Source organism: Phaenicophaeus curvirostris, chromosome 5 (genome assembly GCF_032191515.1).
Source record: "Phaenicophaeus curvirostris isolate KB17595 chromosome 5, BPBGC_Pcur_1.0, whole genome shotgun sequence".
NCBI classification, from domain to species: domain Eukaryota; kingdom Metazoa; phylum Chordata; class Aves; order Cuculiformes; family Cuculidae; genus Phaenicophaeus; species Phaenicophaeus curvirostris.
The window spans coordinates 9,066,070-9,090,690 of record NC_091396.1 but is presented as its reverse complement, the minus strand read 5'-3'; the positions used below and the strand labels follow the sequence as shown (position 1 = coordinate 9,090,690).

The following is a 24,621-nucleotide window of genomic DNA, read 5'->3' as shown; positions in this document are numbered from 1 at the left end:
GAAACCTATTGTTTCCTTTGTAAGACAACCTCATTCAGGATGACACTAGCAGTGTCTGTTAGATTGCAGAGCTGGAGCAGATAGAACTGCAGCATCAGGATTTGACCCAATGCTAAATGTATTGTTCAAAAGTGATACAATAATTTACAACTGCAGTTGACCTTCCTCTATAGAAGTTCTAGAGGTATTTCTTGAGGAGCTTTGGTTATCTTATTTGGATGAATTTTGAGGTCAGAGTGTATAGAGTTTTCAAGTGACAAAGTTGGCTGACTTCAGTGGACTTAATCAGCTCTCAATGTCATTAGCTTTCACATTCTCTGAAATTCAGAAGTAAAAACTGATGTTTTAAAGTTACTCCAACTTCCTAATATGACTCTTGGAAATGACTATGAGTTGGATTTTTCACCCATCACGGCAGTGGTATTTACTGTATCTCTTGCTTTTTTCTCACTGAGGTGGAGCCAGGAATTGAGTGAACTACAATACCTAATCTACAGCTAATAGAAAGCTGCATTTCATTAACTGATTGTGGTTATATCTACTTTGTCACCTCCAAACTAAAGCCCCTTATGTGCTGGCTAAGTAAAAGCCAAGATGGACAAGAATAGAGTGCCTTGCAGGCTTAACCTAAAATTATTTTCCAAATACTTAATTTATGAAATCTCAGCCTGGGCTGTTGCAGAGCACTCCCTCCTTCTGTGTTGGTGTCAGTCCAATACTTTCTGTCCTCAAATTTGTCATTTTTATGACCAATACAAAAAAGCTGTTTAGATATTAAAAACAGGCTCAGCAATCTCTTTTGCTGCTCAGCTTATTTGTTTTGACTAACACGTCTGACTGTAACTAGAGCAGACTTGGGTAATCTCATTCAACTGAAGTACAGTACTCCAGAAAGTGATAACAATTAAAGAGAAATGCTACAGGTGCACTTAAATTCTACAAAAGATATGAAGAACTGTTTTAAACATTGGTCTGCACATACCTGAGAACAAAGGTAAGGATGAATAAGCATCTCATGCTCAGCTTAAACACAAATTCCTATCCCTGCAATCATATTATTTGCAGCAGTGAATGTTTTCTACATGTCCCCTAGGTTGCCATATTACTCAGTGCTGGCAGCAAGACACATTTTACTTGTATTTTATGGTGAAAATGCAGAGGTCTTTGACAACCAAGATTATTTTTTTAAAGCTTTTCTAAATCCACTGTCACAGCACTGCATTAAAAATGCTGTATGTATTACCTGACTACAATTACTTCTTCAGAGAGGTCTAACTGCTTATTATCTTCAGTAAAATCCAAGTAACATGGCAATGCTTTATTTCACTGGAAAACTTCACTTCCATATGTGGAAGAGCCAAATGAAAGCTCTTCTCTTGGCTTAACAGTACAGGGCAGATGCAGCCCTGTGTGCTGTTCCACAGAGATTTTAACTAGCGGCTTGCAATGAAGTTTAATCTGTTTCTTTCTGAGGCCTTGGGAAAAGCGCACAGGAGAGCATATTGATACAGGCACTAGAATTAGCAGGTTGAAAACTTCATTGCTTGAGTAAAGAAGTTACTTCCTTACATGGTGATTAGTCATTGTTGACCGTAAGTATCTTCAGCTGCCCGGCAGTAATGTTGTTACAGATGTGATAGGCTAAGTAAGAATTTGCATGAAGTATGTATTTTGAACTTCAAGAAATTCTTGTGTACTAGGGAAGGAAAGCCTTAGCCCAGAATTCAAGTGCTAAAATAAAGGCAAGCTTCATAAAGACTTTGTAGCTTACGGTTGGTTGGGGTACAGTTGCCCAATATTAGAAAATAATTGAGCAGAAGGGAAAGGCCTCATCTTGCAATCCCTGTAAGAGAATTACCCTAGCATGCAACCACAGCATTAGACACCCCATTACAGATCCCCAAGAACCACTGCAGTACTGGCTTTGTGTGACATGGTGTTGTGCACCAGGCTCAGGCAGATGCCTGGTGCTGCTGGCGAGAGCCACGCACTCTTGCATTACAAGTGGAAAACTCATCATTCAAACAGAAAACTGTTTTTCTCCTGTGAAGCCATGTGTTTGATTTGGATAGATATGAAATACCTATCAAATAGTAATTAAAACTATTCAAAGAACAAAGATCTTTTACACAAAACCCCAATGTAGTACAGACCTTGCATTAGTTAATGATGTTTGCTTTCTAATCTATACTGTGAAGCAGAGAGGGAGTTAACACCATAAACCTCATGATTTTGGGTTTTGTTAATCAAATGCTTGCATAGCAATAGAAATGTCAACTGCAACATTAAACTGTTTAATTAAACTATTTATTTTGCTAATCTGCATTCTAGAACAAGGTTGTCTCTGTTTTTTAATCATAGTCTTCTGTACTAAGCAAGTCTGACGTTCAGGTTTGGTTTATAAATTTTGCAAAGCTGAAGCAAGCACTTGAAATTAAACTTATTTTTTTCCAACTGACCTATGTGTCTCTTCACATTTCCTTGCTTGCTTAATGGTCAGCAAAATCAAACAAATTGAACATTTGTACTAGAATTTCGCTGGATTATTAACTGCTAAGTTTGTATTCTGTCAGGTGAAAGAAGGGGTTACTGCTTTACAGCATGAGCAGAAGTCTTCTCACCCAACTGTGACTCCAGCAAGAAGTGAAAATGCACTCAAAGATAAGGACAGCTCCTCTACCTGTAACTCCATTATACAAAACCAAACAGACCAACTTGAGAGATTCCTGAATTTGGAGAGACTTCATTCAGCAAGAAAAAGAAAACATGAAGAAGACCAGTGAAGATCAGTGGCAGGAGATAAAACGTATGTCTTCTAGGCACAGATAAGTCACTTACATAAACCAGATTTGCAGAGGTATTCCTGCAGAATACAGTATATATGCACCATGCTCTCTTGTTTAATACAGTGCATAGATTCTTTTATGTTCAAAAATGGATACAGTCTCTCCTAATAATGCTAGTTCTCTGTTTCTTCAATCAAAACCAAGATATTATGGGCTTTGCTCGAAGTTAAAAAGTTCATACATTTATGTTTTACTATTCAGTAGGTAAAATTAAACAATTACGTAAAAGTAACCTTCTCCTGCTCCTGAGAAGTTCTGGCTGAAATACTTCAATTTGGTTTCTCTGTCAGACTGCTCAGTTTTCAAACAAAATCAGCTGCAACTGCTTGAAAATACAATGGTTTCTGCAAACATTTACAGTAACTTAGAGCAGTGTTAAGTGGCAGAAGAACAGGAAAAATCTGCTTACCCCTACTGCCAAAATATTTAAACATATCTGTTGTACTTGATTCTGTATCAATTAGGTCTCTTTCAACACTAAAGCATCAGGTATGGATTACAGAGATAAGGCAGAGGATCTTGCTTCATAAAGCTCCACTTCTAACTGGTTCACATTTTTCCTCCCTTAGGGTATAAGGAAAATTTTCTCTTAATTTATAATTACTTGGGCTATCTCTTTTTCCTGATCCCCCTCCTTTCCTTCCCACACCTCTTGCAAAGACAAAACCTCATACTGTGAGCTTAAGACAAGAAGCATAACCAATATTTACTGTTTGTTGTTGCTAGTTATGTAAGACAATCAGCAGAAGATATTTTCCCATGTTGTTTTTATTGCGCTTTGTGTTGCAATTTAGAATATTTATCTTTAAACCAATTGTATACATTTTGGAAAAATTCACAAATTGTCAAAGTTTTGAATAAATTTCATCTATAATGACATCATTAGGTTAAAAAACAATTTTTAGGTGTCTGAGAGACTGAGGAGACTGTTTTTCACTTGATTCAAATTTTGTTTCCAGGTGTTTAGAGTGTCATACAATTGCTGCCATTGCTGCTTTCCAAAAGTCCGATGTGTGCTGTGACTAGAGAAGTAAAACAAAATTGGAAGATGATTACTAGATGTCATGCTTACCGAATAATTCCCTTATGGCATTACTTTCACAAATGAAGAGGAAAATTTTTTTTATTTTCTGTATTTAAAAGGCCACACTTTACCAGTTAAAGAATTCTGTAGCCTTCCCAAATATTTAGAGCAACAGTCATTAGTATTCTTGTCACTATTAGGTCATTAAATGAAATGTGCTGGAAAATAGGACTCTTTCATTAAATAAGCTAATCACATTCAGTGTGAGCTTTAATAAAATTATGATAAATAGCAACTATTTAACTACCAGCAACTGATAGGAACAGTACCTTGCTTCTAGTTAAAATATTCTACAAATATAAGTAAAATAATTAGAACACATGAAGTTCTGCAAAATGCTATGGAGATTTAAGTCTTACCTGACAACTACTTTCCTCTGTGTCTGATCTATTTTGCAGTACACCATCTTTGTCTTTACGGCTGCAAAAAAGCAATGCTGTTTTGAACAATATTTTCAAGATAGCTCAAAGGTATTAAACTGCATAAAAACTGTTCAAAATTAGAGCAATATAAACATAAAACCACAGCAGTTCATTCCGTATTGTTTTGCTGTTGGTTTTAGCAGCTTAGTAGACAGAAAAGCAAAGGGATGTAACAAGATGAAGGTCATGCATGAATCCTATTGTTTGATGCCAATCTATTAAAGCAATATCCTGTACAGTTTTTACGAACTTCTCTCCCCTACAAATACATCCTGTTTCAACGACAGCAAACAAAACCAGATGACAAATTAAACCTGCAGACAATTTATTAGTTCTATAAAGAATTATACAAAATACAGTTCCCATCACTGAAAAGAAAAACACCATTTAAAAGACTGGCTAGCCATATCTCCAAGCAGGAAGTTTTGCTGCTACATCCTGTAACAAACACAAAAACTAAAAATTCATATTTTCCTGAATATTTAGCATTAGTTTAGAAGACAGTGAAAAGTTCTGTTCATTAGCATTGTGTAAGGTATGGTACTACGGTTCTTACCATCAATAACAAATGCTTCTACATCATCAGCTCCAATCTGAAGTTCCTGTTGCATTGTGTCAAATGATATTTCTTTATTCTCTACCGCCATTCCCATGAATGTAAGTAGCCTCATTTTTGCCATATTGTGTTCATGCAACAAGCCTGTGTAAAAGCGTTGATAGTTTATGGATATGAATTATAATTCAATAATTCATTAATTTTTTCACGTCCCTTTTTACTATATATGCTTCCAACAATTTAAAATTTATTTCACATCAAGAAAATATTCCACCTGCCCTTATCAACATTTTTGAGGTAAACCATTAATTCTCGCTCCTTGTGCAATAGCTGGCTCAGTTGAGAATCCATCAAGACTCATTTGTTGTCGGTAAAAGGTGACAAATACCTACAAAAACGAAGCACCAAGAACATCACCTGAACGTGAAGGTGCAAATGAAGTTTTCAGTTGCATCATCTGGAAGAGCAGCAGTGCAACAACAAATGGAAAATATATGACTGGTAATGTCAAAACCTTCTTACAGCCTCACATAGTTGCTTGAAAATAAAACTCAGTAATGGTTGAGCAGCATAACACGTTTGTGCCATAAGAATGTGTTTTGGTGCTGGATTAACTGTTCATACCACAGGAAAAGCATCATGAGTCAAATGCACGCTGACAGCATCTAGTCTGGCAGAAAAGTGCTTTTCAAGAATAAAAGAAGATATTGGAAGTTATGTTAGATCTGTTACATGAGTGGGTGAATGGCAACATGAGAAAATGAGCTGAGGGCTGGCATGTCTAAATGGGAGACTGGTTTCCTGACAAACACCCCCAGGTCAACCAAGTTTAACCACTCAGATGAACCAAGGCACTTCTTGATCCAAGTGCTGTGAGGAATCAACTGAGATTCAGCAGAAGTTTCTTTAAAACATCAATCATTTTGTTTTGGAATGACATTATAAATATTTACTGAAGCAATGTGAATGTTTAAGTTTGGAATTTATAACATCCATACACTAATAGGGAAGCACATTAGTGCAGGACATCATGTTGCGTTAATTAGCTATAATTATGATGCAGGTTCCCTATTTGGCACTGATTCAAAAAAAAACATGATCACCATAATTCATATGAATGAGGAGCACCAGCAACTATACCTAACTGGGTTTAATGGAACTCTACAAGCATCAAGAAATCAATTAGCACACATTAACCCTAATTAACAAATGCAAATGAGATGCTGATTAACTTTCCGAAAAAGACTGCTGATAATACCAGATTAAATGTGGACATGTTAGGGCGAGTGAGTTGACACAGATAATGCTACTGTTGGCCTAAGTTGTCAGCATTAATAAAACAACAATTGTAACAAACTGATGCCACCTGTAGGAGCCTTCCCTGCACAGCTTCCACAGACCAGTTGAAATTGGTGCTGATCCAGGAAATGTTAGAACCAAAGGTGATGCTGTACTGTCACCGAAGTCCTGTTATTAATATCCTTGGTATTAAAGGCTAGTATCTTAGCAAGTTAGTTGAAAAAAAAATTTTAAAGCATGGTTAAAAATTTCTTTATAACAGTTCGCAGGTGTTGTGAAGAATTTCTGAACACCTCATCTAGTAACTGTATTGCTTTCCATACCAAACTGCCCTTGTCTTTCAAAAGCATGGCTGAAACACTGGGAGCAAGTTCCTGGCACTCTGGGCTGCACTGCCTCAGAATCTCTACCTTGTCCATTGTTCAAAGACGTTCTGAAGTTTGAGCACACCATAAAACAGGTATTTCAAAGCAGTTACACAGATACTTAAGGATTTTACTAAGATTATATGAATCCTATGTGAAAATGCACACACTGCTATATTCACAGAAGTAAACGCTGACACAGGCTGGGAAAGCAAAAGAAAACGCGACTATTTTATACCACACGATTAATATTACATGTATGTGTAACTAATCTTCCATTACTTCATTCAAACGTTAGCACAACAGCATTTTCAGCAAATACTTCTGGGGACAAATAACTGACACGAGCCATTCCAATACATAAAAATCATTACAACACAAAACCCACGTTCCCCCTAAGAAAGAAAAGCATTAGATGTCCACACATCTGATGTTCAAATAGGTATTTGACAAAAGGTATGCTTATCCTACATATGTGTTTACCGACTACCAAAAGCTTGCAGCTAGTTTTATCCACAAAAAGACACACTGAGTATTAAAATGATGGAAATAGCAAAGTACCAGCATTGCAAAGCTTTGAGGGTAATTATTCTCAGAACTATACCACACTCCATTAAACAAAATAATGCATGTGTTAAAAGGCTGCACAAAACTCTGTTTTAACAAAACTACACCTTTCCTCAAATGCATTCAGCCAGCGCTCAAGTGTCATTTCAAAATCAAAGTTATAAAAAAAAAAAATCTGATTTTTATGGAAACATTTATTCATTACCAATATGTCAAAACCTTAATGCAGTAATAAAAAAACCTGCATCATTGAGCAATTTCTGCATTGTCACTGACCCCTGTCCTAAAAAGCTGGAATATAAAAAACGTAATTTTAATGCATGCAATAGCTTATGAACCAGTGCTCCTTTGAAACAGTCAATTACACATCAACGGGGGAGTGTCAAAGTGTTAATTACTACTCCTTTTTTCCACAGTGTGTAAATAAAGAGGGTGCTGACATTAACATTCCATCACATTGCTTCATGTGATGAAACAAATTAACTGGGACAGACTGTGGCTTGCTAGGTCTAATGCATCAGCACATGCAGACACACACACACACTATCTGCATGTTTTATCTTACAGTTCAGGAAAAGTATTTGCTGTTATAGTTAATAATTCAAAAAATTGTAAGAGATTTATACAAGCTGCTGGCTTACTCAATAAAGTTGTGATCTCTGGCCTAGCCTAGAGTATCAATGCATTAAAACTCCCTTCCTGAAAGTCTTAAGAGAGAAGTGGGGAAAAACACAGTTCTCTTCCAAGCTCATAAACCAGCTCGTCCTAGTAGAACAAACCACAGTTAGATGGTCCATTTATGATCTAACAGAGGGTAGAGTCCACAAACTCTAAGCCACTCTTCAAAAATTCCTATTAAATTACCTCAGTTTCAATATATGGGTTCAAACCAAAGCTCATTCCAGCCTCCATATGTTAAGCCATGTAAACAGTCAGAAACGTAATGATCTGAAAACTTACCAAGGGAGTCAATGAAGTCTTTGTTGTTCTGATAAAACTTGACATAGGACGCTAGTTTAGCACTTACAAAAATTGTCAAAAGCTAGAAGACGGAAAACAAATATAAGAACAGTTTCAATATTATCTACGCTTCCCTCCCTGCAAACTGGATAGATATATAGATACAAAAACTATTGGTACTGAACAGAAAAATAAACTGTTAAGAGTCAACAGCGGAGGGCCATCTGTGCTGAGCTTTCTTCCTTTTCTCAGGCTTGAAAGGCAGTATTGCTACAGAACTCACGTGAGGGCAGGATTTGTAAGCATTTCACATGTAATATTTCAATGTTTTATTTCTAAAAGCGTTAAAAGAAATAGCACATTGCAGGTCAGTATTACTGACACAGCTATTCTAATGAATTTCAAAAGACACTAAGATAAAACAAGGCACTCTACAGGCAGCAAACTATCTTGCTAAAAACAAAGTTACTTACATCATGAATAAGTTCTCCTTCCAAAAATTTGACTGGTTTTAAGGCAAGAAGATGATCGAAGAGGAAGGTATTGGGATCCTTCAATGCTCGTACAATACATCTAATTAGAAAAGGAAAATGCGTATTTTTACAACCATACACATTTTTATGAGTAAGTGTAACTCAAATTGTTCTTCCTTGCCTTCTAGGAAACATCCAAGGATGTTCAACTCTTGTTAAATGTAAGACATGTCACATTCCCATTTTAACTTTCATTTTACTGATGGAAAAAAACAACAAACAGAAAACATTAAGTAATTTGCCCAGTATCACAAAGGAAATTAGGCAGGTGGTAAGACTACAGATCACCCTACTGTTTCCATCTATGCATTTATTTCCAGCCCTGCTTTCATTCCTAGAGGTATTTTTACCATCCTCCTAAAATTTAATAGAATTAAGTTGTTTAGGAAGATTGATTAAACTTGAATACATGACACAAAACAGAGAAACAGCCGATACCAAACACTGCAAGGCCTATGATTTATCAGTTGCAGCTCCAGACTATAAACACTCCTAAAGCATTTCTAGAACTCTAGATGAAAGCTTTTGTTCAGCGGTACATTTTGCTCTGACGGCCAGACTGCATCCCTGCCACATAACATACACCTAGCAGAACCTCGGGTCTGCAGGCACGGCAATACCATAAACCCTAGGCAGCAGTGTTCGTTCAGAGGCAAAAGGCTTCAGATTGCTGTAGGGTAGTCAGTGACGTTTCCATTCATGCACAGGCACTCTAATTTTCAAAATAAGTCATCCTGATTTTCCTCCATGATCAAATAAAAACAACTCTGAGTACTGGTTGTACACACCTGGCAGAACTACATGACTTATTAAAAATCTAATTCCTAAGAAGAATCATGAGAGGTAGAATATAAAAATACAAGCATTTACTCATTTTGATCATTGGGGAAAAAACACTGCTAAGAATCAACTTACTCTCAGCTCGTCCAACAAGTAAGTTTAGTTCTGTGCAGTTCACATCCTCATAGAAAAGGGAGCAAGGATTTCTTTTCAACAAAAAGTGTTATTTGAAAAGAACATTCAAAGTTAGAAAATCAAAACAATTGGGAAGTAAAAAATTTGAAAGAAAGGATGTCAATGCACGTTTTGGATGCCCAGTTGATGTAAATGAAGTCCTTACCCAAGGCTGATCTCGCTCTCAGCACTGACCAGAAACACCTGTGCACTCGCACAGTGGAATAAACCTCACTCTGCCCTGGAACAGCCAACCCTACAGCAGACTGTACGGATAAATCCTTGATCCAGTCAGCTGCTCTGCAGGAAAGAGGCTGTGACAGGACTCTCCTACCAGGCCACTCAATACTCTTAATATTAAGGTGATCAACATAACTCAGCAATTGAGAAAAAGCTACTTTTGAGAAAGCCGCGAAGTCAGTATTACCTGTGAGCATCAACTCTCGCCTGGGAAGCATTGTCCTCTGTGTAACTCCCCAGAAGTTCCACCATTACTTTTGCTGCATTGTCACTATAAGAAAAATAAAGTTACCTAAGGCTTGATGAAAAAATCACCCAAACCAGACACTCAAATATTTAAATAATTCCATTATGATGTTATAGGTCAAATTAAATTACACTTGAAAATGATGTAGATGATCTATTTTAATTCTACTGGAGAGAACAAATTAACTAGATGTATTCTTTCAATCCTTGTTCTACAAAATGTTTATCTTCACCCTTCATTTCATTCTCTTAAATTGATAAATTACCTGCTGGTTATGGAAAAAGCTTTCCGAGCTAGGAACAGCTTTATATGGTTCACTAGAATGCTCCTCTTATGCACATCTGGATTTAATCACTGCAGAATAAGTAGCACTGCAAAGTTTATTTCAAATGTAAAATGGCATATCTTAAAGGATATTTATGGTCAGGAAAATGACTGCATAAAAGCTGCCTTTTCTACTTTTGCATATTCTCTCTTCAAGTATTCAAAGCAAGCGCTGCGCATTTTATTGACGACGTCAAGCAGCCTGCAATGAGATTGTCTTAGGCTGCTCTGAATCAAGCAAGCAGCTTCCAGCATTGCTCCAACAGAGAGCTTTCAGCAATGCATTCTAAGAAAACTGAGTAAACCTACTGCCTCATCTACCCGGATTACTTTGTAAACAGCAGCTCATCAAGGTACCGCAAACCAGCTCCAAGATCGTTACTGTGCCATTTTAACAGATTTCTGATTTATTTTCACTTGCGAGGCCAACAACTGCTGATGCATTTTACAACACTTTCAGAAAAAAATATACACATTGAATATGCTGCCTGTGTACACAGAGAAAGCTGTTTCCCGTTTCTCATGGAATTCTTGCTAGTTATTAAAATAGAAAGCTGTAACAATTCTACAGGGAACAGATTTTGCTGATGCCATCTTACTACGTCCTTTGAACAAGACAAGGTGTGGATGTAGATCAAAACTCGACAGTGAGAGAACCAAAAGTCAGTGATACGGGCACGTGCTTTGCAGAAGTCTCCCATGCATACACAGCCTGGCAACTCCTTTGCCAAGAGTTCTTTCTCAGTGGACAGGAGGAAACTTGGATGCTGCTCTCTAGAGTACAGCGAGTTAGAGCATAACGCTCAGCTCTTCCTTCAAAGCAGCTCATTTTCAGCTGCAACAATTTTCCCCCTGGGGTCTAACAGGCCTACAAAATTTTCTTTAAAAGTAAAAATTGTTCAAGAATAAAGTTTCAATTCCATGTAATTACTTAATAGCATAAATTGAACAGGAAAGGAGCAAATCAACACAATTGACCCAGTACATGCTGTGATACAGGTGTAACCCATAGTGCAACACAGGTCTGAATGGTTTTTAGAGTGCAATGACACTGTGTTTATAGGGGTATTTATTTTAAATCTCACACTAGTACTATTTGACCACTTCTCTATAGGGTAAAGTTTTGTGCTCCTGGAAAATAGATTATTTCTTTTTAAAGTGAGGAAGGAGTGGAATCTTTCACTTGTATTTCTAAGAAACATCTGAATGCAACAGTTACTGCCAAACTTTATGCTAAATTCCTGTGAGCTCTAGCAAATATGGCACGCCTTTTAATCTTACTAACTCTAGTCGGTCTCAGATTACCACCATAAATTACACTGTTAAAAGCAGTAATATAGATCACTAATTTACCAAAACTCATTACTAAGTGCATATCTCACCTACGATGCAAATTTGAACATTTTCTCTAGCTTGCACAAGTACTCTTGGCTCCACTTGCCAGTCTAGATGTGTAACTTGACAAAAAGCCAATGAGAACTGAAGAGTGATGGCAGATAAAAGGAAGAAAAACAATAGAGAGCATTCTGAGACTTAGCAAGATGTTGGAATCAAGTCCCTCTAAATTATATGATATTACATGAAATTAAAATTAAATTAAACAAATATTTAGCAGATGCGTGACACACCAAGCTTTTTGCTACAGGTATGAGTAACCAGACTTGCCTGACCTGCTTCAATGTAAGCTTGGGCAGGACTAATCCCACCCCGAGTCCTGCTAAGTCAGTGGCAGAGACCAGCTGCGAGCTACATTAGGCTGGCACCTGGCAGGACCTCACAGCTGAACTCAAATCTCTGGCTGTGTGCATGCATGCCTGTAAAACTCCATCTATAACTGAAAAAGAAAACAGACTGTGCTACCTTGCAGTTTCATACACACACAGCTTGGAAAATGCTGAAGACTGAAGTGGCTGAGGCAAAAAACTCTACTGCAGAACCTTTATGGCACAAAACATAAGCAGTGAAGAAATAATTCATCTCTTGCAAAGTTCAGCTACCAAGTATGGATCTCAAAAAAGAAGCCACACCAGCCATCTGTTTTGCAGCCACCATTACCCAATCTTTCTTCAGCTGATCATGGGAAAGAAAAACCACTCTTCAAACCATTTTGATCATTGGGAAGAAGAAACTTCAACCAGAAAGTGACTGGAAAGACCCGATAAAACAAACTTTCACTTAATCATTGCAGGAAAATGAACAGAAGAGATAAGATCTGCATGATTGACTTTTCACAAGCTACAAATCTGTTCACTACCAACTTATCCACAGGGGAACAGTCTACTAGCTATGGAAAACCATCACTTCCTTTGCATTGAGTGCTGTTAAAACATAAAATGAACAAAAAAGAAGTTAACTGTTTTCACCAAGGAATACTTTTCCCTCGATTATAAATCAACACGGTAACCAAGGTATGATTTCGATTACTTTTTTTCCAGTTCTCACTTATCTTCCCATATCACTAGACAGAACAACATTCCTGAGTGCTAAAGCTGGAATGCTGCTGTGAGTTTCCCATACTATTGCAAATACTGCCCACTGATCCAGGAGAGTGAACCAGGTCAAAGGTGCTAGGGTCACTTCTTGTTTTCTTTTCTGGAAAGAAGTGTAAGTGCTCTGAAAAATTGCTCCGTTCAGTGCAAAGCTTGCGGCACTCAGGACACGGAGTGCAGGAGTCATATATTATAGGGTTTGTGAATGTTTTTAATGCCTAAGATATCACCTATTAGTAATTAAAAACCATTTGGCAGCAAGGTTACTGGTTTAATCCACAGATTTGATAACAAGACTATATAAAAGTAGTCAGCAATTAAGTATGGGAATTAAGCTAGTTGAAACCTGTCAATAAATCAATAGGTTGAGAAGTGCTTAAAACACCAGGAACATTACAGAGTATCACTAATATTTCTGAAACAAAGTAAGCACTAACCCGTGGGTAAGATCTCCGATTACATTTCTCAAATTGTTTTGGCCATCTAAAATTTGTAACAGGAGACTATAAATGCAAAAGCATTTTAATGTCAGTAACAAGAACAGGAATTCCCAATAACGCTGTAGCTCACAGTGTAACCACTCCATGAAGATTAATCATCCCTAAACTGAGTGCAGTTAAAAATGATCCTGCTATGCCGATGCAGCATTTCCAGGCTACAATGTCACCAGGCCAGAATAAGCCAACTCTCCCGCCAGAAGAAACTCTTCCTCCTATGACAGCTCGACATTTGCCTTTTTTAAACCCCAGCGCCCAGTCCAATCCACCGTACAGTTGCACAGATGCCTACACCAGCGCAGACACACACAGGCAATGGTAGCTGGAGGGGACAGGACAAGAATGGGGGGTACAGGACAGAATTGCTTCCTTCTGCAGCAGGGCAAGGCTACGCAAATGTAGAAAAGCAAGTGCCCTTCTGCTCCCAGTGAGAGGCAGCAGTGCAGAGGTCTTGACACTGCTCACTATGAAAATTAACAAAAGTTTAGAAAACTAAGTCAGAAAACAGAGTGAAAGGGAGAGGCAGGGGGAATCAACACAAATGCACCACACGCTTATCTCAAACTACAGCAGGGACATTTTAAATAGGCTGAAACTATTGTGGAACTACATGTTGAAACTACTTTCTGGACACTAGCCCATGTCTACAGCCTTGGCCAATGCAGTCAACAGACCGTATCACATCTCTAAGATAAATTGATGACAGGTCTCAGTTAAGACTCACATTAATTTACAGGCACGATACACACAGGAGTACTTTACATGCCAGAAGACACCAGTCTGCCAAGTTTATTAGATCAAAGATGCTTCTCGTGATCCAGGATAATAACTTTAAATGGCTAAGCAGGTATTCTGTGGACATTAATTTCCATGACTAGTGGAAAGCTGTCCTGCAGGTAGTGTTTACATAAAGCCTGATTCTGTTAACTGTGATTGATAAGCCTCCCATCATCATTTAGTAAGAGATAGCACTACCATGCACTAAAATGTCAAAAGTGCAATTAAATAATAAACCTGGCGTAATGCTACAATGCTCAAAGATTAATATTTACAGAATGGACTAGTTTTATTTTAGGAGTCTGTCATTTGCAGCTAATTCACTACTAAATCTAATATTCTTGGAAAGACTGATTTACTATAAGTGCTTAAAAACATAAAAAAGAAAAAAAAACATGTATGCTTGGATTATCAGTACAGATTAATTTTAAAAGTACTGTGAGAAATAGTTTCGCTATAGATCACTTACAATACACCAAATAAAAATAAAGTATCTATTATCTATGACTTGCCTTTTGTACCTTTTTTTGCAGTCTACTAGGACATCATAGAGCAGTCTCAGGAGAGTGTGCTTTTTCTCTGTGCCAAGATTCCAGTCAGAAATCCATTTTCGGACCTAGGTAGAATACAAGTGAAAAGAAGCATTGGGGAAAAGACTAAAATAAAACTGAAAATATTTCTCATTTTCTCTCAAGCAGATAAGGACTGAAAAGATCTTGCACAGAGATTCCCTCTTTGGGTCCTCTGGCTCTCAGTCTGTCCACACAGAACCTGGAAGTTCTCCTGTGAGAAGCCCAAAACCACCCTGACTCCAGAGCAAGGAACAAGAACTCGATTCCTCACTCCTGATCAAAGCTTCTCACTTTCATTACTATTGCAGGCATCAGATTCTTCTAACTATGCTTAGCATCAGAAACGGCAACTTGATTTAGATTCTGTAGACAGTCCTCCAAAAGATAAGAAACTCTGTACTCCGCATTTCTTATTTCACTAGGCTCCAGCAGTTTATAACAGAGATGGACTGTATCAACTCTGACCAATATTTAGTGAGATGAAACATGGTTAATACAAAGGCCATAACTCGAAGCACCACATTAATTACCTGATCAAGTTCAGTTGGAATGTACTGGATGGCACCACAGGAGGAGGCCACTTTAAGAAGGCTGCAGTACACTGTGTATCTCACAGGAGTGTTCTTGTCCATACCATGGAAGAGATTGCTCAGTCTAAACCACAAACAACGAACATCTGAGTTAAGAGTTTTAAAAAAAACCAAACCATAACTGGAATGCACATAAATGTGTCTATTAAGATGTGTGCAAGTACACACAAAGCACCTGGTGGCACCTTACGTTCATGATGAATTGTAATGGCTTCCAGGTTTCTAACAGTTTTCAGCAAAGCAGCTTTTAATGTTGTAATACCCAAGCAAAGACAGTACACAGGTACTTCTATTTTATGATACAGAAAGATGTGGTAAAAAAAAAAAAAAGAGCACTTCCTGCAACGTAGAGATATCTGGAGACACGCCACATTTGATTTAAAGATGTACAAGATAATCCTTCCTCTACAGAGGATAATATCTTTGCAAAATACCATTGTCCCATGTTCCTCTGTACAGTACTTACAGCTGCAATCGAAGAGATGGGCGCTCTCCTTCCCGAAATTTTACTAACTTCTCACACAGGCTTTCAATCAGCCCTTCTTGTTTCTCAGGTTCCAGGATAAGCAGCAAGGAGACTACGCTGTTCATCACGCTCTCAACATCTGCGCAAAACAAAACACGCAGGTCTTTAAAACTGCAAGCAGCAATCCTCAGCAGCTATTTAGTGCTGGAGGTTTAGGCTAGACGTTAGGAAAAAATTCTTTACAGAAAGGGTCATTGGGCACTGGAACAGGCTGCCCAGGGAGGTGGTTGAGTCACCTTCCCTGGAGGTGTTTAAGGCACGGGTGGATGAGGTGCTGAGAGATATGGTTTAGTGTTTGATGGGAACGGTTGGACTCGATGATCCGGTGGGTCTCTTCCAACCTGGTTATTCTGTGATTCTGTGATTCTGCTATGAATGATTATTTTGCATCAGCAAGAACTGCAGAAAAAACAAATGCCAAGATAACCAATCTGGGTATTCATCAGAATGCGCTAGGGATTCGGTTCATGTAGACTTTCACCAATACATCCCCACCTGAAGCAAGAGTTACCACTGTAAGGTGAAAACACATTTTGCTACTTGGATTCATGTTTGCTCCAAGTTTTCTGTTCACACATAAAAGAAGTGAGGGGAACTTCAGGTTTTAGTTGTAAAAAACCAGTCACTTCCTCCTGCACATCCAGAAAACTGCCCCATGGTTCTAATGGGAGGATACCAATACCTGGTGCTCAAGAACACCAGAACGCTTCACCAGGAGCACAAGGGATACCCAGACAACAGGAAAATGCCCACAAGAACAAGTACATTTAAAAGCTTTGCCAGCTGCGTTTTAAGCATGACATTCTGTCCTTGCCAAACAAAACCAGACAGGTTTTGTGTTTTCTATTCACAGTTATGTGAGAGATAAGAACAAAATTCATTGCATACGAAAAATATTTATTCTTCAAAACGACACCTGAACATCAAAGAGCAGAGCAATAAGCTTCTCCAGTGTTTCACACTCGTTTGCCTATAGTGAAAGGCAATGTGAAAAATAATCTTAAGTACTCCTTCTTAGAAGGACCATGCATTCTTTCAACCACCACATCTTATTCATGTTAACAACTGACTTTTTACATATGAAAGTTATAAATTCAATTTGTATATTGGTACAGAGCAAAGCAGGCACTGAAAGATCACTTAAGGCTCCTGCAGAATTATCAGTGTCACCAAAACACATTGGTGCAGTTTCTAAGGATCTACAGCCCTAACTCATAGTTACAGACTACTGAAAATCCTAGTGGTTTCAGACAATTATAATAAATGTTTAGGCCTCAGCACTTTTACTTACAGATCTCTAGCCCTAAATTCGTCGTTACTTTAACTTTTCCCTGATCTGTAGCATTACAGCTGTTAACGGACCGTAAATCTTATTTTTATCATACTTCTTTTTCAAGGAGAAAGACTGTTTTACATACAACTCCTAAGAAGCACAGTCTAGCTCAATTTCTGACTTCTTCAAAGGGGCCTGGATGTTTGGAGAAGGGAGGGGCAGAATATATGCAAATTTTACATGGCAATGATGGAAATAAGTACTTCCAGTTTTAGAAAGATGCATGTGTAAACATGCAAGCCATACAACATACCTCTAAATCCTGCCAACTGATACTGTTTGGAAGCACCAAGAGATACGTTTAGCAAAACCAACAAGGCTTAAAGGTGCAAACCTTTGTCATCTTCTTTTAGACACACATCACAAACTTCAATAATCTGTGCCAAGTCCACGTGAAGGCCACCTTCAGCATTTTCTTCAGAGATCTCTGCTCCTTTGGATTTCAGGTAAGCTCGAAGTTCTGCAGCCTGAAAAAAAAACCCAAAAGCAACACATGCAAAACAAAACAGCTAAAACAGTTGTTTTGTGAACAGCAAAGTCAAAGTAATTAAATTTCTTAGGGACTTTTTGTTCTGCAACCACTGAACTGCTGTTCGCTCAGACTTCCCCTCACTTCTTCCTACTGTCCCATACCCTGCAATGCTCCTTCTCCTCCACTGTAAGGTACAACCCAAATACCAACTTGGTGTGAGGTGCTGCACATGCTTTGACTGCTTTGCCAGGAACTGAACAGATCACACAACTGTTCAGCTTTCTCACAGTACAACCATGTCACTTCCAACCAGTTAGAAGGCAGTTTTCTTCTTATGAAATTTTTTTTCTTATGATTTATTCATTATATTTTGCTTCCTCTGAAAACTTCGAGCGAAACAACAGAACCAGTTAGTCGCTTCTTCACCAGAAAATAAAAAGGGCACAAGCAAAACCATTCTCAAACAGTACACACAAGCTAAAGAGAGCTCCCAAACACAGTGGGTAGGGCCTGCCTTACCTTGTTAGGATTTAAACCTACATTAAGAAAACCCCCTTCCCTTAGAGACAAGCCTATGCATTAACTTCACAACGTACAGTTTTGGCAGCAGAGCCATAAGCCTCCAGAAACCATCTGTATGAGGCCATATAACTTCTGGCACAAGGGAACTCTTACCAGGATGCTACTGTAACACCAAGCTCGATGTCAATAGGGTACCATAAAACACAGCTAAATGCTCTAGGACCCTTCAGTCTATTGAAGATGTTTCAGACTCACTACTTGACAGGGGTGTGCCAGACATTATGGCAAGTGAAAACCAGATTGAAGGGTAGTAGCTGTGCATTCACCTCACGCATATTTCTGATGATGTATAATACAGCACTTAAAAGCCACCGGGAACAACAAATCCTAAAATTCAATAACAAAACAAAACAGTGGCTCAAAGACAAAATTTAGTTCCCATGCCTGTGGTAGAGAGAATCCTGTAAATGCAAGATGCAGATGTAACGCTTCAGCCCTCACTCAGACTAGTTTTCGTTTCCTAAAAAGTGATGTCTAGGAGAAATCATTGAACCACAAATGGTTTGGATTGGAAGAGACCTAAAAGATCATCTAATTCCAACCCCTCTGCTATGGGCAGGGTCACCTCCCACTAGACCAGGCTGTCCAAGGCACCATCCAGTCTGGCCTTGAACACCTCCAGGGATAGGGCAGCCACAGCTTCCCTGGGCAACCCGTGCCAGGGCCTCACCACCCTCATTGTTAAGAATTTCCTCCTTATGTCTAATCTAACTCTACCCCTCTCCAATTTATAGCCATTCCCTCTAGTCCTATCACTAGAAGCCTTTGTAAACAGTCCCTCTCCAGCCTGCAGACCCCTTTAGGTGATAGAAAGTCGCTATAAGATCTCCTCGGAACCTTCTCTTCTCCAGGCTGAACAACCCCAACTCCCTCAGCCTGTCCTCATATGGGAGATGCTCCAGCCCTCTGATCACCCTCGTAGGTCTTCTCTGGACCTGTTCCAACAGCTCCATCTCCTTCTTATGTTAAGGTTTCCAGAACTGGACACAATACTCCAGGTGAGGTCTCACAAGAGAGGCACACAGGGGCAGAATCACCTCCCTCGACCAGCTGGCCACGCTCCTTTTGACGCGGCCTTCTGGGCAGCTCTCAATCTCGTCATCCCCCATCGTGTATTGAAAACGGGGATTGCCCCGACCCAGGTGCAGAGCCTTGCACTTGGCCCTGTTGAACCTCCCGAGGCTCCCACGGGCCCACTTCTCCAGCCTGTCCGGGTCCCTCTCGACGACATCCCGAAGCGTTCGGGAGGTGAACAACTTTGAAGAGGAAACTGCAAACACAGACTGGCCTTCAGCCCGCCTGTCAGATCGCCCTAGCCCAGAGCCCGAGTGAGCTCCCGGAGATGGGTGGCCCGCTGAGACCGCCACCGGCACCGGTCCCCGCTCCGCCCGCCAGACCCGCCGCCCCGCGGGGCTCAGCCCCCGGTTCTGCCGCTGCTGCTGACCTGATCTTCCTCCGTGATGTCGATAAACGCCGGGACGCTCATGGCGGCTCAGGCTCCCGCGGCCGCGCCGAGCACGCCGCCCGCACCGGAAAGGCTGAGCGACTTCCGGCGCCGCGCACCGCCCGCTTCCGCTTCCCCGCAGCTGGGCGGGGCCGGCTGCGGACTCGGAGAGGAGGGGAGGGCGGGGCGAGGGGGAGTGACCGCGCCCACAACCAAGAGGCCACGCCCATTCACGGCGGCCACGCCCACCTCCTTACTCCACACACTACCAGGCTCCACACCCCCCTTGGCCCTGCCCCCCGCCCCCTTGGCCCCGCCCCGTCTCCCCGCGCGGCGCGTGCCCCCTCAGCTGCGCCCCGACCCTCTGGCAGGGACAGAGGGAGCTGAGGTGGGAGGGGCCGGCGTGGATCTGAGACTCACAGAATGGTTTGGGGCGGAAGGGACCTTAAAGATCATCCAGTTCCAACCCCTCTGCCATGGGCGGGGACACCTCCCACGAGATCAGGCTGCTCAAACCTGCCCCTGAACGCCTCCAGGGCTGGGGCAGCCGCAGCTTCCCTGAGCAGCCTGTGCCAGAGCCTCACCGCCCTCAGCATGAAGGATTTCCTCCTTATGGCTAGTCTAAATCTTCCCCCTTCCAATTTAAAGCTATTCCCTCTAGTCCTATCACTACAAGCCCTTGTAAACAGTCCCTCCCCAGCTTTCCTGTAGCCCCTCAGGTGCTAGAATGTCGCTAGAAGTTCTCCTCAGAGCCTTCTCCTCCAGACTCAACAACCTCAACTCTCTCAGCCTGTCCTCGTATCCTCGTATGAGAGATGCTCCAGCCCTCTGACTATTCTTGTAGCCCTCCTCTGGACCCATCCCAACAGTTCCGTATTCTTATCTTAGGGATTCCAGATCTGGACACAATACTCCAGTGGGGCCTCACAAGAACAGAGTAGAGGGGCAGAATCACCTCCCTCGACCTGCTGGCCACACTTCTTCTTGTGCAGCCCAGGATACGGTTGGCTTTCTGGGCTGCAAGTGCACATTACTGCCTCGAGTCCAACCCCTATACCTTCATTGGACAACTCCAAAACTCACATCGTGTGTCTAAGGTCCTTGTCCGAATGCTTGTTGAATATTGTCAGGCCTGGCACTGCGACTACCTCCCTGGGGAGCTGTGCCAGTGCTCCAACATCTTCTGGGTGAAGAGCCTTTTTCTAATATCCAACCTAAACCTGCCCTGGCACATCTTCCTGCCATTCCCTCGGGTCCTGTCATTGGTCACCAGGGAGGAGAGGTCAGCTCCTCTTCCTTTCCTTATGAGTAAGCAGTAAACTGCTATGATGTCCCCTCTCAGTCTTCTCCAGGCTAAACAGACCAAGTGACTTCAACCACTGCTCATACAACTTCCCCTCTAGACCCTTCACCAACTTTGTAGCCCTCCTTTGGACACTCTCCAGTAGCTTTAGATCCTTTTTGTGCTGCAGCACCCAAAACTGCACACAGTACTCGAGGTGGTGCCACACCAGTGCGTTCCTGCCCAAGCTGTTCCCCCGTGCCTCACATCAGGGCATCCTAGGGCCTTTTGCCTCTGTGCCATGGGCAGATGTCATATCAGGGCTCCTGCCCTGTGGAAAGAAGGAGATCTTTTTCCTCTCTCAACCTAAAAGGAGTATTTCCTACTCATTCTTCTACCCTTCAAAATGTAAGTTCTTACTTAGTCCTCTTTCCTGGAAGAGTTTAAATAGTAGACTTGGGTTTAGTTGTGTTAGGATTAAAACATGGTCAGAGAAAGGATGAAAGTTCCTACCCAGATGCTGGTAACCATCTGCTTCACTTGTCTTAATATCTTCGCTCACACTCCAAGTAAAATAGCAAACAATGACTTGGTTCTATCAATGTATTGCACATTATTTTTAGCTGAAGAGTAAGACATTTCCAATTCACCAACTCTGACAGACCAAGAAGGACAGAGCTTGACTTTCCTGATGTTTCAAAGTAGAGGAAAAAAAGAAAACCACAAGCATGCTTGTATTTCCCCGTGTCTTATGCTCAGTGCTCATTGGATATAGAAATTTTAGAAAACACTGAGACACGTTCTGAGCTATTTTGGTTAAATATTTTCTAAACACTTATTTAATATGAGCTGGAGGATTTTGAGAGAAGGCTTTGTGAGTGGTGCTATGTAGCAGTACTGGCTAGATAGTAATTAAGAGCTTTTCATAAATCTAAAAATCATTGAGTAGTTAAAGATACATATTTCTTTGGAGAAACACAGTCTGACAACCAGTAATGGAGTTTTGAAGTGCCAGGAGAAGAGAGCTGAGGTGGTAACTCTGCTAATGAGAAAGCTGAGGCTGGTACTTGGGAGATGCGTTTTGTGTTGCTTACATTAGGAGGTGTGAATCATCTTGTTGAACAGTGTTTTGTAAAGTCCTGTCCCTGATGTAAAATAACTAAATGAGATATCATTCACTGGCACTGGAGGTAGTGTTTTATGTTTCAAATGTTTAAATAAATAGTCTGCAGTCTGAAAAAAAGTTATATTGATTTATTGATCATGCTATTGAGTGCCTTCCTGGTGTGGATACCGTTTAGCAGAAAGAGCCATTGCTCTGTGGTCAGTGAAAGGCTCATTTAGCCCCAATTTTACAAGTGAAATTTTAGCAATAACTACAGAAACACAAATAAAAAATGGCCTTAACAACAGTATTTGATGTTCACAGTCGTTTGTATTTAGAAATCATTTATACAAACTTTGGAAACTCATTGAATACTAATAGCAGCCTTGGAGTTTTCAAAGAGGTTTGCCAATATATTGGAAGGTAACTTGGAAAAACTAGCAACTGAGAAGCAGCTCCAGGGATGTGTAAACGATGCCACTCCAGATAGTTGCTGTGCTTAAAACATAGCAGATGCTACTTTTGGTGTCCTGGAAAACCCGGGTGAAAATTTTTAATTCTCCAGTAAAACAAATCTTGCTGAATTCAACGTGGGGAATGGGAGTTCCTCTCCTCCTGCAAAAGCTGAAAAAATTAATTCTGCTCAGGAAGTACAGGGCAGTTTACAGGAATCGAAGTCACAGTCCAAGGCCAGGTAAATATCTTCAGTTTGCACGACAGCCTTTGCCCCTCTTGGTTCTGTACTTTGAGTTTACACGTTTGTATCACAACTAACACACAGAGTATGGTTCTGTCTATAACCGGGTTTTGTTTTGGGTCCCCAGATGTTGGGGGAAATGTTTCTAGTATTGTTTTATATATAAAATATGTAGAAGATATTGAACACAATAGGAGCTTCAACCTCTTACCAATAAAAGGTTGAATTAATTATTAGTCACATCACCTTAATATCTTTGTAGCCACCATAGTTTGCAGAGATAAAAAATTACCTGAATTTCCTAAGTTGGTAAGATTGCTATGCACAAACCTCCTTTTTTTTTCAATACAAACCTGACCAAATAACAAGCAGACTTCGTTATTGGATCTGATAATCAGAGCAGGGGTAGCATCTCCTTCTGAGTTTCTGCAGCACTGAGCACAATGAACCTGATAAAAGATGCACGCTGCCTTCAATAAAGTTCATGACTCAAATTGTTTTTCATTATCTACCTACTTGTATTACTTTCAAATAATGATTCATCTATTATTTTTTCTATCATCCACATCCTGGCTAGTTAATTTAGGCTAGGTTCTTTTTGAAAGAATATTCCTACTTTAAGTGATGAAGCTTTACTAGAAGTGATTTTAAAGTGGATGTTTTAATACTGTCTGATTGATAATCTTACAAGTATTTTGTACTTCATAGGTCCACTTTCTGGAAGCTATAGATAGGTACAGAGACAGGTCTCTCTCTCCTTTGAGTGCCTGATCTGGAATGGGATCTAATTTTCAGAGAATGAGCGTGTAAGCATTTTTAAAGTGCAGTTGACTTTCATTTAGTATTGCTTAGTGCAGTCCTATGAGTACAAAGGTAACTGAGTGTCCAGCACACTAGGGGAACAGGGAGGCGTCACATACTTGATTTGTGCAGACCCATAAGGGACATTTCAGGTGCTGAAGTGTGTTTGGGGTCAGTTTGCACTCTGGGATATCATACATGGCTACAAGTTGTCATGAGTCTCCTATAGATCCCTCGCTGTGGCTGTGATTCCTCTGCAATGTCTCGGATACCCCAGGGTCTTTAAATGGGCAAAGTCGTGTAGGGAATTGACTCCTAACCTCACTGTCTATTTTTTGTTTAGCTCGTGCACCCAGATGGAGATTTGTCATGTATTGTTTTATGTACATGAAAATCAAGTAACCATTGATCATGCTGGGTAGACAGGACATGACTCTGAAGAGCTCTGCTGAAATAGCCACATATGGTATGTTGCATGATACTTTATTTGTCCCAGAAGAATTCAGATGATAGATGGTAGCTGGGGTTTGAACTTGTGCATCAGGAAGTCCGCTTCAAATATAAAGGGAACAGTATCTGTTTTGTGAAGCTACCAATGTAAAGAGAATGTAGTGGAAGAATGGGTTTCAGTTTTATTGGAATAATGACATTTCTGTGGAAGTGAGGTGATTGTTTACAGTTTTGTGTGCAGTTTTTGAAGCCAGTTCAGAAACCAGGCATGGACAGGATTGAGACTCTGCTGGGGCAGCCAGAGGTCCCTTCTGAGGCTGCCAGGGTTGGTGCCCCAGGGCTGGGGAGCCTCAGCCAGCCCACGTGCCCTGGAGCAGGCAGGTCTGCAGGGTGGAGTGGGAGCAGGAACCAAAAGGAGGTCTCTACGGTTTCACAACTGCCTGGTGCGTGTGTCTGTGTATGTATACACATGGAGAAAGAAACATCCAAGTAAGTCTTGGCTGCTGAAGGGAAAAGAAGAATTTCGCTGGCACTCACTGTAAACTGTTTTGTTTTGTTTCTGTAAGCAAACCAGAGGGTGAGAGAGATGGAGTCTAAAGAAGATATA

At 40.5% G+C, this 24,621-nt stretch overlaps 2 protein-coding genes across 2 annotated transcripts in view; one reads left to right on the top strand and one right to left on the bottom strand.

Annotated features, from left to right (window-relative positions):
* Positions 1-2,783, top strand: part of CCDC73 (coiled-coil domain containing 73) — a 54,136-nt gene extending 51,353 nt beyond the window's left edge. Inside the window, exon 18 of the mRNA XM_069857514.1 lies at positions 2,574-2,783. Coding sequence (XP_069713615.1) covers positions 2,574-2,783 — 210 coding nt within the window. The remainder of the gene's footprint in view (positions 1-2,573) is intronic.
* An 813-nt stretch (positions 2,784-3,596) lies between these two features.
* On the bottom strand, positions 3,597-19,814 carry EIF3M (eukaryotic translation initiation factor 3 subunit M). Its single transcript, XM_069857513.1, has 11 exons — positions 19,680-19,814; positions 17,516-17,648; positions 15,789-15,927; positions 15,263-15,386; positions 14,682-14,776; positions 10,014-10,097; positions 8,573-8,672; positions 8,100-8,181; positions 4,909-5,052; positions 4,290-4,350; positions 3,597-3,868 (listed from the first exon to the last, which is right to left on the bottom strand). Exons 1-11 carry the CDS (start codon positions 19,719-19,721, stop codon positions 3,748-3,750), a joined length of 1,125 nt encoding a protein of 374 aa, XP_069713614.1. The 5' UTR covers positions 19,722-19,814; the 3' UTR covers positions 3,597-3,747.
* Between the last annotated feature and the right edge of the window lie 4,807 nt (positions 19,815-24,621).

Bases quoted from the DNA above. Each gene is read 5' to 3' on its own strand.
- EIF3M (XM_069857513.1), bottom strand. From the start codon at position 19,721: ATGAGCGTCCCGGCGTTTATCGACATCACGGAGGAAGATCAG. The intron at 15,928-17,515 runs GTTTGCACCTTT...TGTTTTGCGCAG, and splicing joins TCTAAAAGAAGATGACAAAG to ATGTTGAGAGCGTGATGAAC. The intron at 15,387-15,788 runs GTAAGTACTGTA...TTTGTGGTTTAG, and splicing joins CCATCTCTTCGATTGCAGCT to ACTGAGCAATCTCTTCCATG.